The sequence below is a fragment of the Ochotona curzoniae genome, unplaced genomic scaffold (genome assembly GCF_017591425.1).
Source record: "Ochotona curzoniae isolate NIBS_2020 unplaced genomic scaffold, NIBS_Ocur_1.0 contig_2861, whole genome shotgun sequence".
NCBI lineage: Eukaryota > Metazoa > Chordata > Mammalia > Lagomorpha > Ochotonidae > Ochotona > Ochotona curzoniae.
In genome coordinates, this window is record NW_024465620.1 from 1,212,585 (window position 1) to 1,227,304 (window position 14,720).

Below are 14,720 nucleotides of genomic sequence, written 5' to 3' on the forward strand. Positions count from 1 at the left end.
TTAAAGGCTGAGTTGCAAAAAGGCACAGAGAGGGGGAGAGAGAACTTTCATTTGTTGCTTCACTCCCCCCAAAAGGCCACAATGGCTGGGACTGGCTTGGGCGAGGCCAGAAGCCAGGAGCTTCTTCTGCGTCTTCCATGTGGGTGCTGGAGCTGGGAGCAGTAGGGCCAGCTTGTAGTGCTTTCCCAGATGCGTTAGCAGGCAGCTGGACTGCTACACACACGTGCACACACACACACACACACACACACACACATGCACGCACACACACACAGGTCCCTCCCCGAAACAGCTGCAAAGACAGGGCTTGGAACGCGGACTCTGAACCCACAGAAGCTGAGGGTGCCAGGCTCGTGGGAGTCCCTGAGAAGACAAGGCTTGGGCTGCTGGGATCAGCGGGAAGAGCAGGTGGCTGGAGAGGAGGACCGCGGCAGAGCTGTTTTGGGGCCGTCCTTCCCCCTGCAGACAGGGCTTCGGGGCTGGCCAGTCATGAACCCTGGCCCCATTGGCAGGATGCTGTGCCATGGCTGAGTTAAAGGCTGCGTTCTTCCCAACTTGTAAACATCTTCCTGGAAGCTGGCCAAAGCCGGAGCCCTTGCTTTGCTTCTGAGGCCTCAGGGTCCTGATGCCAGCCAGACCAGACCGGCTTGCCGCCAGCCACCCACATGCCTGCTGGTCTCCACAGCCCGCTGCCCGGGGCAGCCCAGCCTGGCAGCATGTGCTGCTCTAGTCTTTGGTTACGCACTTGCATTTTTTATGTTTTTGTTTTGAAGTGTCCTTGGGTCTCTGTTGTGGAAGCGCTGAGTTGCTGCTGCCACAGTGCACCTGTGCCAGGCCTGGTCAAGGGCAGGGACTGTGGGCACCAGCTCCACCCAGTACCCGACCACATCAGCTTTTTTTTTTTTTTTTTTTAATCCAGAGGCTGTGGACTGAGGGCAGGTGTGGTGAGGCCAGCTGCAGGGTTGGTTTTCTGAGACTTACCCTTTTTGGAGTGGTTGGGATAATTGGATTTGCATCAGATTCTTTGACCCTCTCTCTGGGGTTCCTTGTCCCCTTCTGGAAGGTTCTGTCTAGAATCATTGCAGACATCTGCCCAGGGACCTGGAACCTGCTGTCCTAGAACAGCTGCTGAGGTTTACCCTTCAGTCTTCTGAGGCCTCCCAGGGCTGGAGGGAGGAGGGCACCTCTAAACATCTCCCTCCACACTGGAAGGAAGGTCCCCCCATTCTGGTGGACGGCAATCTTCTCAAAGCCTTCCACATCTGGTCAAGGATGGATGAATGGCCCTCTGGCCTCAGGAACTGCCCTGGGCTGCTCCATGCATTGACAGCTATGGGGGCAAAGGGGAAGGCTCTGTTGGTCCTAGAATGTTCCCAGCCCCTGGTCTCCAGGCCCAGCTGTGGGTACACCCACCTGCTGCAGAAACCACATTCCAGGCCTCCAGAGGGACACACGGACCATGGGGCTAGAGAAGGCTGAGACTAACCCAGCCATCTCCCGAACCTCCAGGACTTGGACCTCTGGAGTGGAGACAGGTCGGCATTAATGCCTACCCACTCGGGCAAGAAGGCCGCCTCTGGCTTGAAGATTTTCAGGAAGTCCGAGTCCGGGAGGGTGAAGTTGGCCAGGTAGACCGTGTCCCCACCTGCCAAGTAGGCGGCCCAGAACCCGAATGTGCCCACGGTCATGATGGTGTGATTGCATTGGGTGAGCAGGGCGAAGTCCTTGGCGGGCGCCGCCTCCAGCCCGTCGCCCGCAAAGATCACATCGCCCCGCGAGGCGTCGATGTTCTCCCGGCACCATTTCATGCCGTTGCTGGTGATCACAAAAACTGGGGCCTCGTACCGCGCCCGAAACCAGTCCATGGCCTGCTGCAGGTAAGCACGGTCGCCCACCACACCTCTCCAGCGGTTGGGCATCACATGCAGGTAGTCCCCACGGCGCACGTGCACGCCCACGAAGGTGCTGGGGCGCGCCCCTGAGCGGCCCAGCTGCAGGCGGCTCAGCAGCCGCTGGGCCTCGACCCGGAGGTGCTCATGCAGCGTGAACTCGCTACGGATCCGCTCACGGAGGTGGTGGAAGAAGGTCCAGGAGCAGGGGAAGCCGGACAACTTGAGATAGGGCTCCCGCAGCTGCGAATACTCCTCCGACATCCAGTCGTGCAGCAGCAGGGGTTTCCAGGGCGTGCGGCTGTCCACCTCGGGGGCCAGCATGGGCAGGGTGATACGGAACATGGGCGCCAGCGTGGCGTGCATGGACGGCTGGATGAAGGCCTGGCGGCCGTTGAGCTGCGCCAGGGCCAGCAGGGTGGCGTACTGTCCCATCTGGTTGCCCAAGCGGCCATCGGGGTAGATGGTCCAGGTGCCCGAGAGGGACTCAGGCTGCGGGGCGTAGGAAGAGGAGGCGTTGGAGGAGGCGGCCGAGGATGGCGACGGGGCGCACGTCAGGCAGACCATGGCCACTGGGGAAGACAGCAGGTGGCTGCTGGGACACAGCAGCGACAGGTCCAAGCCCTTTCGCAAGAGGTCTTGGTGGAGTTGAAGGAGAAAGCCGAGCGCCGAGAGTCCACAGACTAGCCAGAAGCCGAAGCAGAGCTGCCGGCGGCTGGGCGGCCACATGGCTGCGAGGGAGGAAAACGGGTGAGCGGCGGCGGTGAAGGAGCCTGCGCGACCCAGCAAAAGAGGAAGGTGGAGGGTTCAGCCCGTACGCGTTGGGGTGGAGGAGAAAGGACGGAGGGGGCGCCCGGGGGCGGGGAAAAATGAATGGTTTCCGGCTGAGCGGCGGTCCAGGGCCTAGAAATCCCAGTGTTCCCACAGCGCGCCCAGGCTGCTCGATCAAGCGTACCTGTCCCAGAGAGGCGGCGTCCAGCATGGAGATGCTCAGAGGCCCCGGGCCAGGCGATGGATGTGTCGCTGCCCGGGGCGAGGCTGAGCGCACTCCGCGAGGAGCAGCCTGAAGCTGCGGCCCGGCTCGAGGCTTCTGTCACCTGAGCTCCGCGCGGTCGGACAGGTCCACAGCGCGCCTCTCGGCTGCCCGGGCTGCAGCCCTACCCGCCTCCGTGCCACCGCCGCGCCGCCGCCCCGGGACTGCGCTGCAAGAGCTCGGGCCGAGCAGGGCAAGGGCGCGGGGCAGGTGGCTGCAAGGCAGAGCCCCGCCCCGTACCTGGCGCCCCGCCCGCGCGCCCCGGGTCCCCGCTGCAACCCCAGTCCCGGCTCGCCCAGATCCCGTGCAACCTCGGCTCCGCGGCCCGGGCCGCAGCCGCATCCCGGGGCGCGCGGGGCGGCGGTGCTGGGCCCAGGAGTTCCGGCCCGTCGCTCTCCTCCGCCCGCCCATCCGGTGCCGGCGCTTACCTTCCGCCCAGCCCCGGCCGGCCGCCGGTCCGAGCTTGCCCGACTGCGGGGCGAGGACCGTAGACACCTGTTCTCGGCGGAGCGGGAGATGCTCCACCCTGGCGCCGAACCCGCCCGAGGGATGGGAACCGGTTTCCCGGACGGCGCTCGCAGCCCGAGCCATTCTTCTTGGGAAGCGCCGGGTCCTCCAGCGCCGCCTGGCTATCTTCCAACAAGCAGGGCGGGCACAGGCACGGCCACGGCGGGCACAGGCGCGGCCACGGCGGGTGCGGCCCACGGAGCCCCCAGAACCAAGCTGCATCCCCGCCCGCTCGGGCACTCTCACCTCCACCGACCCGACTGTACGTACCACTGACTCAGGAACCTGCAAGGCACCAGGCGCGTGGCCACCGCTTCCTCCAGACGCGCCTCCTCCCGCAGACCTGGGCGTCCAACCTCTCCCCCACCAGACTCAGGGGTCTCCTCCCTCACGCCCAGGGGTCCAGCCCAGACCCTCCTCCCTCACACAAGGGGTCCAGCCCAGCCCCTCCTCCCTCACACCCAGGGGTCCAGCCCAGACCCTCCTCCCTCACACCCAGGGGTCCAGCCCCTCCTCTCTCACACCCAGGGGTCCAGCTCCTCCTCCCTCACACCCAGGGGTCCAGCCCAGACCCTCCTCCCTCACACCCAGGGGTCCAGCCCCTCCTCCCTCACACCCAGGGGTCCAGCCCAGCCCCTCCTCCCTCACACCCAGGGGTCCAGCCCCTCCTCCCTCACACCCAGGGGTCCAGCCCCTCCTCCCTCACACACAGGGGTCCAGCCCAGCCCCTCCTCCCTCACACCCAGGGGTCCAGCCCAGACCCTCCTCCCTCACACCCAGGGGTCCAGCCCCTCCTCCCTCACCCAGGGGTCCAGCCCAGCCCCTCCTCCCTCACACCCAGGGGTCCCCAGCCCAGCCCCTCCTCCCTCACACCCAGGGGCCCAAGCTCGGCCCTCCTGCTATGGCAGTCACCTTGTCCACCTACCACGCCTGTCTGCTGCCCTCCGGAAGCCAAGCCCTCCTCACCCACTCCCCCATCCAGGGCGATCTTGGAACACCTGTCCTTGCCTGGAGTCATCTTTTCTGGTGAAAGAAACATGAGGATTGCATCAGCGAGGAGGGGACAACAAGAAAACACAGGGTCTGAGCTCGGGCACGGGGGTGTCGGTGAGGCTGTGGGGGGCCAGGAGCCCAGCAAGAGGTGCCCAGCACAGACGGCCAGCCAGGGATCCCTGCTTTGCTGCTGAGCCTGGATCTTCTGGAGTGGGTTCCCTGGGCATGCAGATGGGCCACAGAGAGCTATCTGGGGTGCAGTGTGCACCCACTGTGCCCCAGCCCCTCCTCCCTCACACCCAGGGGTCCAGCCCCTCCTCCCTCACTCCCAGGAATCCAGCCGAGGCCCTCTTCCCTCACACCCAGGGGTCCAGCCCAGACCCTCCTCCCTCACACCCAGGGGTCCAGCCCAGACCCTCCTTCCTCACTCCCAGGAATCCAGCCGAGGCCCTCTTCCCTCACACCCAGGGGTCCAGCCCAGTCCCTCCTCCTTCACACCCAGGGGTCCAGCCCCTCCTCCGTCACACCCAGGGGTCCAGCCCAGACCCTCCTCCTTCACCCCAGGGGTCCAGCCCAGCCCTTCCTCCCTCACACAAGGGGTCCAGCCCCTCCTCCCTCAGACTCACAGCAGCCCTCCTTTCCCTGGAGCCCTGAGGTATCAGGTCTTCCTCTCTCAGCCCCCCGAATCAGGCCACCAGCTGCAGGACCCCCTGGTTGCATCATCCCTTGTGGGCGGTCCCGGCCACCGTGGAATCCTGGCTCCTGCCAAGTGTGTCAAATAGCATGGATCAGGCCTGCGGAGGGTGACAGGGCGGGTCTAGCCGCTATAAATCCTGGAGCTTCTGTCCCGGTCCCAGGGGACAGGGCGCGCTGTTGGCCAGGACCCACACACACAAGGACCTAGGCCTAGCCCATCCTCACACCTCCCTCGCCCCAGGACCTGAGCCCTGGATCAGCAAAGACATGGACGGGCTCCAGCCTCCAGGGCTGCGGGTTCCCGTGCTGGCCGCCCTGCTTTTGGGAGTTGCCCAGGCACACCCCATCCCTGATTCTAGCCCTCTCCTCCAATTCGGGGGCCAGGTCCGGCAGAGGCACCTCTACACAGATGACGCCCAGGAATCGGAAGTACATCTAGAGATCCGGGCAGACGGCACCGTGGCGGGGACTGCCCACCGGAGCCCTGAAAGTGAGTGTGGAGGGCACAGGTATGTGCCGGGGAGGGGCCCCCAACCCACAGGCCTGACCCAGCTCTCTCCATGCAGGTCTCTTAGAAATGAAAGCCTTGAAGCCAGGCGTCATTCAGATCCTGGGGGTCCAGACATCCAGGTTCCTGTGCCAGAGGCCGGACGGGACGCTGTACGGCTCGGTGAGGCTCCGGGCGTCACCCTCACGGCCTGGGCCGCCATCAGGGTCTGCGTCTGAACCCTGAGCTCACCCTGACCTCACACAACCCCTACTGGCCGGTGCTGTCGCCATGGCCGCTGTGACGCGAGGAGACAGGCCTGCAGGGGTCCGAGCGGCCATGTCTCATGACGTGGAAACCTCTGCTCCCAGCCCCATGGGCTCGTGTGTGTTTGGCTCCTGCCAGGCGTGGGACGCTCAGGGAACCTCTGGCCTGTAAAGTGACCATGACCTTGGGTGCCATCTAGACCCTCACTTGGCTAACCTGAGAGGAACTTGACGACTTGCCCCTGAGCTGGAGTGATCTCTGGGGACAGGGCAGGGGGCAGGCCCCGGGGTTAAGGAAGCCTTTATATGGGGGCTTAGACCTCTGGGTGTGAGGGAGGAGGGGCTGGTCCCCTGGGTGTGAGGGAGGAGGGGCTGGACCCCTGGGTGTGAGGGAGGAGGGGCTGGACCCCTGGGTGAGGGAGGAGGGGCTGGGCTGGACCCCCGGGTGTGAGGGAGGAAGGGCTGGGCTGGACCCCTGGGTGTGAGGGAGGAGGGGCTGGGCTGGACCCCTGGGTGTGAGGGAGGAAGGCTGGCTGGACCCCGGTGTGAGGGAGGAGGGCTGGACCCCTGGGTGTGAGGGAGGAAGGGCTGGGCTGGACCCCCAGGTGTGAGGGAGGAGGGTCTGGGCTGGACCCCTGGGTGTGAGGGAGGAGGGCTGGACCCTGGTGTGGGAGGAGGGCTGGGCTGGACCCCTGGGTGTGAGGAGGAGGGGCTGGACCCCGGGTGAGGGAGGAGGGCTGGTCCCCTGGGTGTGAGGGAGGAAGGGCTGGGCTGGACCCCTGGTGTGAGGGAGGAGGGCCTGGACCCCTGGGTGTGAGGGAGGAGGGTCTGGGCTGGACCCCTGGGTGTGAGGGAGGAGGGGCTGGTCCCCTGGGTGTGAGGGAGGAGGGTCTGGGCTGGACCCCTGGGTGTGAGGGAGGAGGGGCTGGTCCCCTGGGTGTGAGGGAGGAGGGTCTGGGCTGGACCCCTGGGTGTGAGGGAGGAAGGGCTGGGCTGGACCCCTGGGTGTGAGGGAGGAGGGGCTGGACCAACCATGGGGACCTCAGGGGACACCCCCTGATTCCTGTTCCTCTGCCCGCAGCTCCACTTCGACCCCAAGGGCTGCAGCTTCCGGGAGCAGCTGCTGGAGGACGGATACAACGTGTACCACTCGGAGGCACACGGCCTCCCCCTGCGCCTGTCTGCCAGAGACCGAGCCCCCCGGGGCCCAGCCCGCTTCCTGCCACTGCCAGGCCTGCCTCCTGACCTCCTGGTGCCACCCCTGCCACCGGACGTCCTAGCCCCTGAGCCCCCCGACGTGGACTCCCCAGACCCCCTGAGCATGGTGGGGCCCTTGCTGGGCCAAAGCCCCAGCTACACTTCCTGAGGCTGCCACCGCTCACAGCCTACCGATGGGTCTTCTGTTTATTTATTGAGGTATTTATCTTATTTATTTTTTTTCTTACTTGGTTTAATAAAGATACCGTGTGAATGTCTCTAAGAGGATGTGTGTCTGCCTCTCTCTCTTCCCCTGACCCCACCGCCACCTGCTCCCATCCCCCATCTGTCTCAGGCCTGCCCCTGGGCCTCAGTTTTTTTGAAATTCTCAGCAGGCATAGATACTGTTCTTGATCTTCAAGAGGGCAAGATTTTAGGAAAAAATAGAAAGAGAGAGAGAAAGAGAAGGCAGGATTTCTTAGTCATCCGGGTCCTACCCTTTTGTGAGCACTGTTGAACTGGGGTCATTTAACAGTGGTGCAGCAGCCCCACAGGCTCATGGGAGATGTAGTTTTTGCACATGTCCAGCTGTGGTGTGTGGGTGCTGGGTAAGAGTTCCCTGACTCGGTATCACAACTGAGCGAGCAAGGCCGCCTGGTCTCCCTGCCTGCCCACTGTAGAGATTTCTAGGGTGTTCTGGTCATTTCCGAGGATGGAAGCCATTGAATGACACCTACAGGGTGGGTCTTGGCGTTTCCATCAAGAGTCAAGTGAGGGGATTATTTCTGACAAGAGAGGTGTGGGGTGTGTGCTAACGTTTCTTGGGGCCCACATCCCTTTCTGGGGTGTCTTGGTTCCAGTCCTGACCCTTGTACTTGCCCCTCAGCTTCCTGCTCACCTGCATTGCTAGGAGTCAGTAAGTGACCGCTCAGGGGCGTGGGTCCTGGGGTTGTGTCTCACTCTAGCTAAGTGAACCAGCCGGCGGGACATGTCCCTGCGTCTCTCTGCCACTCGCACATGTCAGAGTCCCAGCTGCTCTGCTTCTGAGCCAGCGCCCTGCCCAGGCCCTTGGACGCGCAGCAGAGGACCGCTCAGGGGCTGGATGCCGCGCCAGGCTCCCGGCCGGCCGGGCCCTGCCCTGGCCATTGCAGCCATTGGGAAGTGAACCACTGAATGGAGAACTCTCTCTTTTTAACCTTCTCTCTGTAAATTTGCCTTTCAAATAAGTGAATCTTTAAAAAAATTTAAACAGTACTCAAAAGAAGGCCCCACGTGGGATGTCTGTCTCCGGCATCAGAGTGCTGGGCTCTGATTCCCAACTTCAACCCTAACTCTACCATCCTGCTCACTGGCACCAGGCGGGCAGCAGACGCTGGTGCAAGTACTTGGGTTCCTGGGCCAGGACCGTGATATGCCTGTGGGGCTGGCATCCCGTGCAGGTCCCAGCTGGGTTTCCAGCTGCTCCACGCGCGATCCAGCTCCCTGCTAGTGGGTCTGGGAAGACAAGAGATGGGATCATGCACCCATGTGGGAGGCCTGGAAGAAGCTCCGGACTCCAGGCTTCAGGCTGGCCCAGCTCTGGCTGGGCATGCGGAAAGTGAACCAACTAATGGAGGCTCTCCCTCTGTGTGTGTAACGCTGCCTTTCAAATAAATAAATAAATCTTACACACACACACACACACACAAATATTTGGGTTCCTGCTGCCCACGTGGGAGACCTGGGTGGAGCTCCTGGCTCCAGCCTGGCCCAGCCCTGGCTGGTGCAGTCACTCAGGGGGTGAACCCCTTAGATGGGAGAGCTTTCTGCTTTCCAAAAACTTAAGTAAATAAACAAGCTGTGGGTCGCAGAGGGTCATGGGAGAGACCCAAGGTCCAGAAACGAAAGTGTGCAGACCAAGCGGTTTCACACTCCTGCAGGGCAAACCAGATGCAGCATCTTAGAGACCACAGCCACGGGGTGCTCACAGCCACGGGATGCCCACGCCCACGGGGTACTCATGGCCACGGGGTGCCCACAGCCGTGGGGTGCCCACAGCCAGAGGATGCCACAGCCGTGGAGTGCCCACAGTCATGGGGTGCCCAGAAGGAGAGTTTCAAGTCCCAGGGGAGACATATGAGGCAGAGCCCATCACTCGCAGCCCCTCCTGCCTGCCACCTCCCTCCATCCTGCCTCTTACCTCCCAGGAAGGGGAGCCGCCTACAACAGGGGCCCCTCCCTCCCGGTAAGGCGTGTTCATAATCCCAGGAACTGTTGGACCCTCCTCACCGCTTGACAAGCACCCCTTTAAAGCTAGATAACTAAGCACCTTCCGTCCCTAGACCCCAGTGCATTTTGGTTCCAGCTCATCTCCTCCATTCAGATGCAGCCTCCAAGTCCATGAGCCCGAATCTTGAGGGCCAGCATGTGGCATAGCAAGTAATGCAATGCCAGCTTCCCATATGGATCTTGGTTCAAATCCCAGCTACTCCACCTCCAATCCAGTGTCCTGCTAATAGCCTGGGGAAACAGTGGAGAAAGGCCCAAGACTGGGCCTCTGTACCCACATGGGAGACCTGGAAGAAGCTCCTGGCTCCTGGCTTCTGCCTGGCCCAGCCCTGGCCATTACACCCATCTTGGGAATAAATTGGCAGATAAAAGATATCTCTCTTTGTAACTCCTCCAAATGCATAAGCAAAAGTTTAAAATGAGCATGATGAAGCCATGCCAGGACCCCGCCCCTCCTAGCTGGGTTGGAAGCCCAGTCCAGCTCCTCACTTTGGCCAACAAAAGAGGCAGCGACTGGGGGCCCAGTGCCCGGGGGCCCAGTGCCTGGGCCCTGCCACCTGGCCCGGAAGACCCAGCTGGAGTTCTCGGTTTCTGGCTTCCACCTGAACCAAGCCCAACTGTTGTGCACATTTCAGCCAGCCGAGCGCTCTCTTTGGGGCCATCGCAATAGCTGAACAGGCTAATCGTCTACCTGCAAGTGCCAGCATCCCATATGGGCTAGGTTCGTGTCCTGGCTGCTCCACTTCCCATCCAGCTTCCTGTTCATGGCCTGGGAAAGCAGTGGAAGATGACTCAAAGCCCTGGGACCCTATACCCACGTGGGCGATCTGGAAGAAGTTCCTGGCTCCTGGCTTCAGATTGGCTCAGCTCCAGACATTGCAGCCATTTGGGGAGTGAATCCACAGACGGAAGATTTGTCTCTCTATCTCTCCTCTCTATAAATCTGCCTTGAATTTCAAACAAACAAAATTTCTTTAAAAAAGAATCTCTGTGTCTTTCAAATAAAAAATGAATATTTGGGGTTGATACAAACTAGAACTAAAAGGTACAATTTATTTAAAAGGGAGACCTGAAAAAGAATGAAGGAAGAAAGTGAAGGAAGGGGTTAAGCAGAGGGCAGAGGAGTTGGTGCAGCCCCGTGTGACTCGGAACAGAGCATCGCTGGAGCCATCCAAAGGGCTTCTGGAAGCTTCTCTGGGGTGAATGAGCCTCTAATTCAAGGCCATAAAACAGAGGACACTCCGGCATGCGGCGCGTGGAATAGCAAATCCACCCAGCACTCCGCTAGGCTGATTTGCCTAAGACCTCCAGGACCAGCTCAGGGTCTCGGGTCGGCCAGATGCGAGCGAGCAGGGCATTTTCCTAGAAAAATAATGATCCAACAGCTGTACCCAAAAGGTCACCAGCAGAGCCGTCTCCCTGTAGGGAGGACACATTCCCACACTCTGGCAGCACTGGGTTCCCGGTGAAACCCCACAGCTGTCCCCACCCTCCAGGCCCCAGGCTGGATTTCCCAGCACCTCTGTGCATCTGTCCAGCTGTTATATGTGCATGACCTGGAAGATTCACAAATGTTTGCTTTTTTTGTTAATGATCTATTAATTTTGAAACAATCAACTTTCTTTTGCACAACTAAAAATAGCAAGTCATGCGTGTCAGCGTCGTGTTTGCAAAGTTGGGCAATGACCTCACCACGTGTCTGCTACCCCCGACTCCAGCCTGGAACACAGACATGCAGCCGGCCCCTACGGCCCCTACTCATGTGTTCTGCAGGCTGGAGTGCCAGGCAAGGACAGATGATAGGGGCCCTGTGGTGACTGAGCCACTTCCTTCTGCAGATAAACACCACACAAGCGCCAGAAAGCTCACACAAAACCGGAATGAAAAGATAAGCCCATCTGAATACAAAAAAAAAAAGTTGAAAATTTGACCCAGCGCAGTAGCCTAGTGGCTAAAGTCTTCATCTTGCACGATCTGGGATCCCATATGAATGCCAGCTCATATCCTGGCTGCTCTGCTTCCCATCCAGCTCCCTGCTTGTGGCCTGGGAAAGCAGTGGAGGACGGCCCAAAGCCTTGGGACCCTGCACCCGCGTGGGAGACCTGGAGGAAGCTCCTGGCTTCAGATCAGCTCAGCTGCAGCCGTTGCAGCCACTTGGGGAGTGAACCAGTAGACAGAAAAATCTTTCTCTCTGTCTTTCCTCTCAATAAATATACCTTTTCAATAAACATAAATCTTTAAAAGAAAAAATTACCACAGAAACCACTTGCTTTAAAGTAGGAACGTTTATTTATGTAAGGGCTATTTATTTCAGTTATTCACTCCTGAAATGGCTGCAATGACTAAAGCTGAGCCGATCCGACGCCAGGAGCCAGGATCCTCCTCTGGGTCTCCCACGCGGGTGCGGGGTCCCAAGGCTTTGGGCCGTCCATCCTCCACCGCTTTCCCAGGCCGCAGGCAGGGAGCTGGATGGCAAGTGGGGCTGCTGGGACTGGAACTGGTGTCCATAGGTTGAAGTTTAAGTCTCTGTGGCACAGTGCCATCCTCTTTCCTGGCATTTCCAACCACAGATTTGTAAGGATAATGTCCAATTCCAACCCCCACCCCCCTTTGGTCCCTTCGCGTAGCCGCACACGGGGCTCTCACGGTGAGATACGTGACTTGCGTTGTCCACGTTGATGGATCAGCGCGGCTGTATGGGCCCAGCCGGAGACCCACACTGACGCCCGCCCTGGACCCCCATTCCCACACCAGGCAGGGCAGGGCCCAAGGAAAGCGCCTGGCTTTCTGCCCCGTCTGGCATGCCTGCCGTCTTGGTGGGGTTGGCATTGAATGAACAAAGGTTTCCCCACACCCAGCTAGGGAGGTACCTGCCCGTTGACCCAGCTCCCCGGGAACTCGGTGACCCGCTAGCTGTTTGTTCAGCAGATCAGGTGCTCCACTCCTGCCTTCTGGCCTGTAGGAGGGTTTTCTTTATTCCCCTTCTCTCCCCATATTTGTTCTTTTTATCAACATTCTCACTGTGCCTGGCCAAGTCACCAAACGCTGACGTGTTGGGTGAGAGGATCTAGGCGCTGGCCCAGGTCAGCTTCAACAACTGATTTTATTTTACAACCACACCCTTCTCTCTTCGCCCTTCCCTTCCCTTCCCTCCTCACCCCATCCCCCCCTCCTCTCTTCTTTTTCCTCTCCTCCCCTCTCCTCTCCCATCCTTCCCTCTCTCTCCCTTTCCCTGCCCAACCCCGAGGATGCCCCAGCCGCCTACCCAGAAGCCCACAGCCCCGGAAGACCCAAGGTCCCAGGCCCAGCCACTCCGGGAATGACTTTGGACATGCATCTACCAGCCCAGGCCCGGCCACCGGCTTCCCTGAGACGGAGCTGCGCAGGGCGGCCACCCTTGGGTCCAGAGCTCAGGGCGCCCACCTCGGCCCGCCCCTGAGTCCAGCTCTGCCTCCACCTCCAGCGCGCAGCTAGTCCGCCCTGCGGAGCAGGGCCAGCTCCAGCTGGTGCAGGCCTTTGGGAAATGGGCCGGCCCGTAAGAGATGTCCCTCTCAGTGCCTTGCAGATAAAATGATTATAAAAGAGCTTATCAGTTTGTGAGCTAGTAACTGTGTGCTCATCAGAGCTGTTTACACCGGGGGCAGTTGGTTACCCACCAACGGTAATCAGGAACCTAGAGGCCACAACCGCATCCCCTGGGCAGATGGGGGGGGAGGGGCCGTGGGAGGCACCTGTGCCTGAGCCCAGCATGAGGGAGAGGGGTTAACCGGGGCTCCCCTGCCTATACAGCCCACCCCCCACCAGATCCCATCAGGCCCCGGCTGCTGCAAGGCACCCCAGGGGGGGCACAGGGGACTGTCCTGTGGGGCCCATGACCTTAACCTATGGGACTGACCGCCGAGTCAGGAGGCCGAGGTCGGAGGCCCGGGGGTAGGTCGCAGCTGCGTTCCACCGGAGCCCAGGGTTAGGGTTGCGTGCTATGGGGTAGGGGTGGGAAGCAGCTGCCGCTGGTGACCTCACCACAGCTCCTCCTGTGGGTCAGATGCCCTGACTCAATGCTTCCTCCCCTCACCCACCCTGCCCTCCCCGCCAGCCCCAAGCAGCACCACCCTAGGGTCCAGTCTCTCCTCTGGCGCTCAGCGAAACCTGTAGGGCGGGGTGAGTGGACCCAGAAACACACCTGCTTCTCCCTCCTCTGCACCTGCCCTGGCCCTGCCCGGCCCCTCGGACAGCACCCAGGCCAGCAAATGGCTTCTATTTCTCTCTTCCATTTTGAAGACTTATTTGCTTTAGGTGCCATTTTTAACAAAGATTTCTTTATTTGAAGGGCAGAGTGACAGTGAAACAAGAGAGAGAGATCTTCCGTCTGCTGGTTCTCTCCCCACACGGCCCCAACAACCCGGGCTGAGCCAGGCGGAAGCCCAGACACTGGCGCTCCGTCCGCGTCTCCCGCGTGGGCTTGAATCACCCGGTGCTGCTCCTGTGAAGCAGCCAGGTAGACACGACCTTTGCGTGTGAGAAGAAAATAAATGTGTGTGCAAGGGAACGGGAGAAGCTGGCTCCACTCCCGTCTGGGTCCTTGTGTCGCTTATCAGGAGCAGTTCCTTGGCTGGGGCCAGCGGTACGGCCGTGCAAGCAGGTCCGGATCCCGGGGCTTAGGGGTCATTTGTTTTTCTGATAACAAGAGCTCTGACAGCCAGCGTTGTGTGGAAGGGTTTATTTAGGGGAATTCCACGTCCAAAATCCCCCACCCAGACCTTCCCTGAAGTGGGAGGAGGGGGAACCCACGCTCACGCCCACACAGCCCCCAGTCAGGGCGGCTGTTGGGGTGTAGTTGGTAATAAGCCGGGGCACCAGTTCGAGTCCCAGCAACCCCACTCCTAACCCAGCTCCCCGAGGATGCAACTGGGAAAGCAGCAACAGACCGCTCAAGCGCCTGGGCGCCTGCCCGCACCCCCTGGGGAGACCCAGATGGAGCTCCTGGCTCCTGGTTTAGGGCTTGCCTGGCCCTGGCCGTTGTGGCCATTTAGGGTGTAAACTAGTGGGTTCAAAGCTCTGTCTTGCTATCTTTGTAACTCTGCCTTCCAAATAAATAGAATGAATCGTAAAAAGAAAAGGAAAACCTCTCTATAGCCCGCAGGCCAGTGGGACCCCGCCGAGGTGGGGGCTGACTCCTTGCTTGTTCCAGGCAAATGAGACCCCAGAGCATCAAGGTGGGGGGCTGCCCCTCCCATTGCAACCTCTCTGTCCGGTCCTTAGCCTGAGCCCTGGCCCGCGGGCCGTGCTTACATCCATCAGCCAAGCCAGGAACCCACCACTCGGCCCCACCCCACCACCAGCCATACCCCCTCTACCGTGCTACATGGGGTAAATTAGGACCCATG

At 60.7% G+C, this 14,720-nt stretch overlaps 2 protein-coding genes across 3 annotated transcripts; one reads left to right on the forward strand and one right to left on the reverse strand.

The window, feature by feature from the left end:
* Positions 1 to 577: 577 nt before the first annotated feature.
* Positions 578 to 3,529, reverse strand: FUT1 (fucosyltransferase 1 (H blood group)). 2 transcript variants are annotated; one of them, XM_040977909.1, is made up of 2 exons: positions 3,351 to 3,529; positions 578 to 2,620 (listed from the first exon to the last, which is right to left on the reverse strand). In XM_040977909.1, the coding sequence occupies exons 1-2, from the start codon at positions 3,511 to 3,513 to the stop codon at positions 1,482 to 1,484; spliced, it is 1,302 nt and encodes a 433-aa protein (XP_040833843.1). In that variant the 5' UTR covers positions 3,514 to 3,529; the 3' UTR covers positions 578 to 1,481. The 2 variants fall into 2 exon arrangements, with proteins under 2 accessions (XP_040833843.1, XP_040833844.1); XM_040977910.1 differs by lacking the exon at positions 3,351 to 3,529 and adding an exon at positions 2,845 to 3,282.
* A 1,500-nt stretch (positions 3,530 to 5,029) lies between these two features.
* FGF21 (fibroblast growth factor 21) lies at positions 5,030 to 7,279 on the forward strand. The gene is made up of 3 exons (XM_040978304.1): positions 5,030 to 5,608; positions 5,685 to 5,788; positions 6,953 to 7,279. Exons 1-3 carry the CDS (start codon positions 5,386 to 5,388, stop codon positions 7,235 to 7,237), a joined length of 612 nt encoding a protein of 203 aa, XP_040834238.1. The 5' UTR covers positions 5,030 to 5,385; the 3' UTR covers positions 7,238 to 7,279.
* Positions 7,280 to 14,720: the final 7,441 nt, after the last annotated feature.

Excerpts from the sequence above, each read along its gene's own strand:
- FUT1 (XM_040977909.1), bottom strand. The coding sequence starts at position 3,513 with ATGGCTCGGGCTGCGAGCGCCGTCCGGGAAACCGGTTCCCATCCCTCG. Across the intron at positions 2,621-3,350 it reads CGGCCGGGGCTGGGCGGAAG|CCATGTGGCCGCCCAGCCGC; the intron begins GTAAGCGCCGGC and ends CCTCCCTCGCAG.
- FGF21 (XM_040978304.1), top strand. The coding sequence starts at position 5,386 with ATGGACGGGCTCCAGCCTCCAGGGCTGCGGGTTCCCGTGCTGGCCGCC. Across the intron at positions 5,609-5,684 it reads TGCCCACCGGAGCCCTGAAA|GTCTCTTAGAAATGAAAGCC; the intron begins GTGAGTGTGGAG and ends CTCTCCATGCAG. Across the intron at positions 5,789-6,952 it reads ACGGGACGCTGTACGGCTCG|CTCCACTTCGACCCCAAGGG; the intron begins GTGAGGCTCCGG and ends CTCTGCCCGCAG.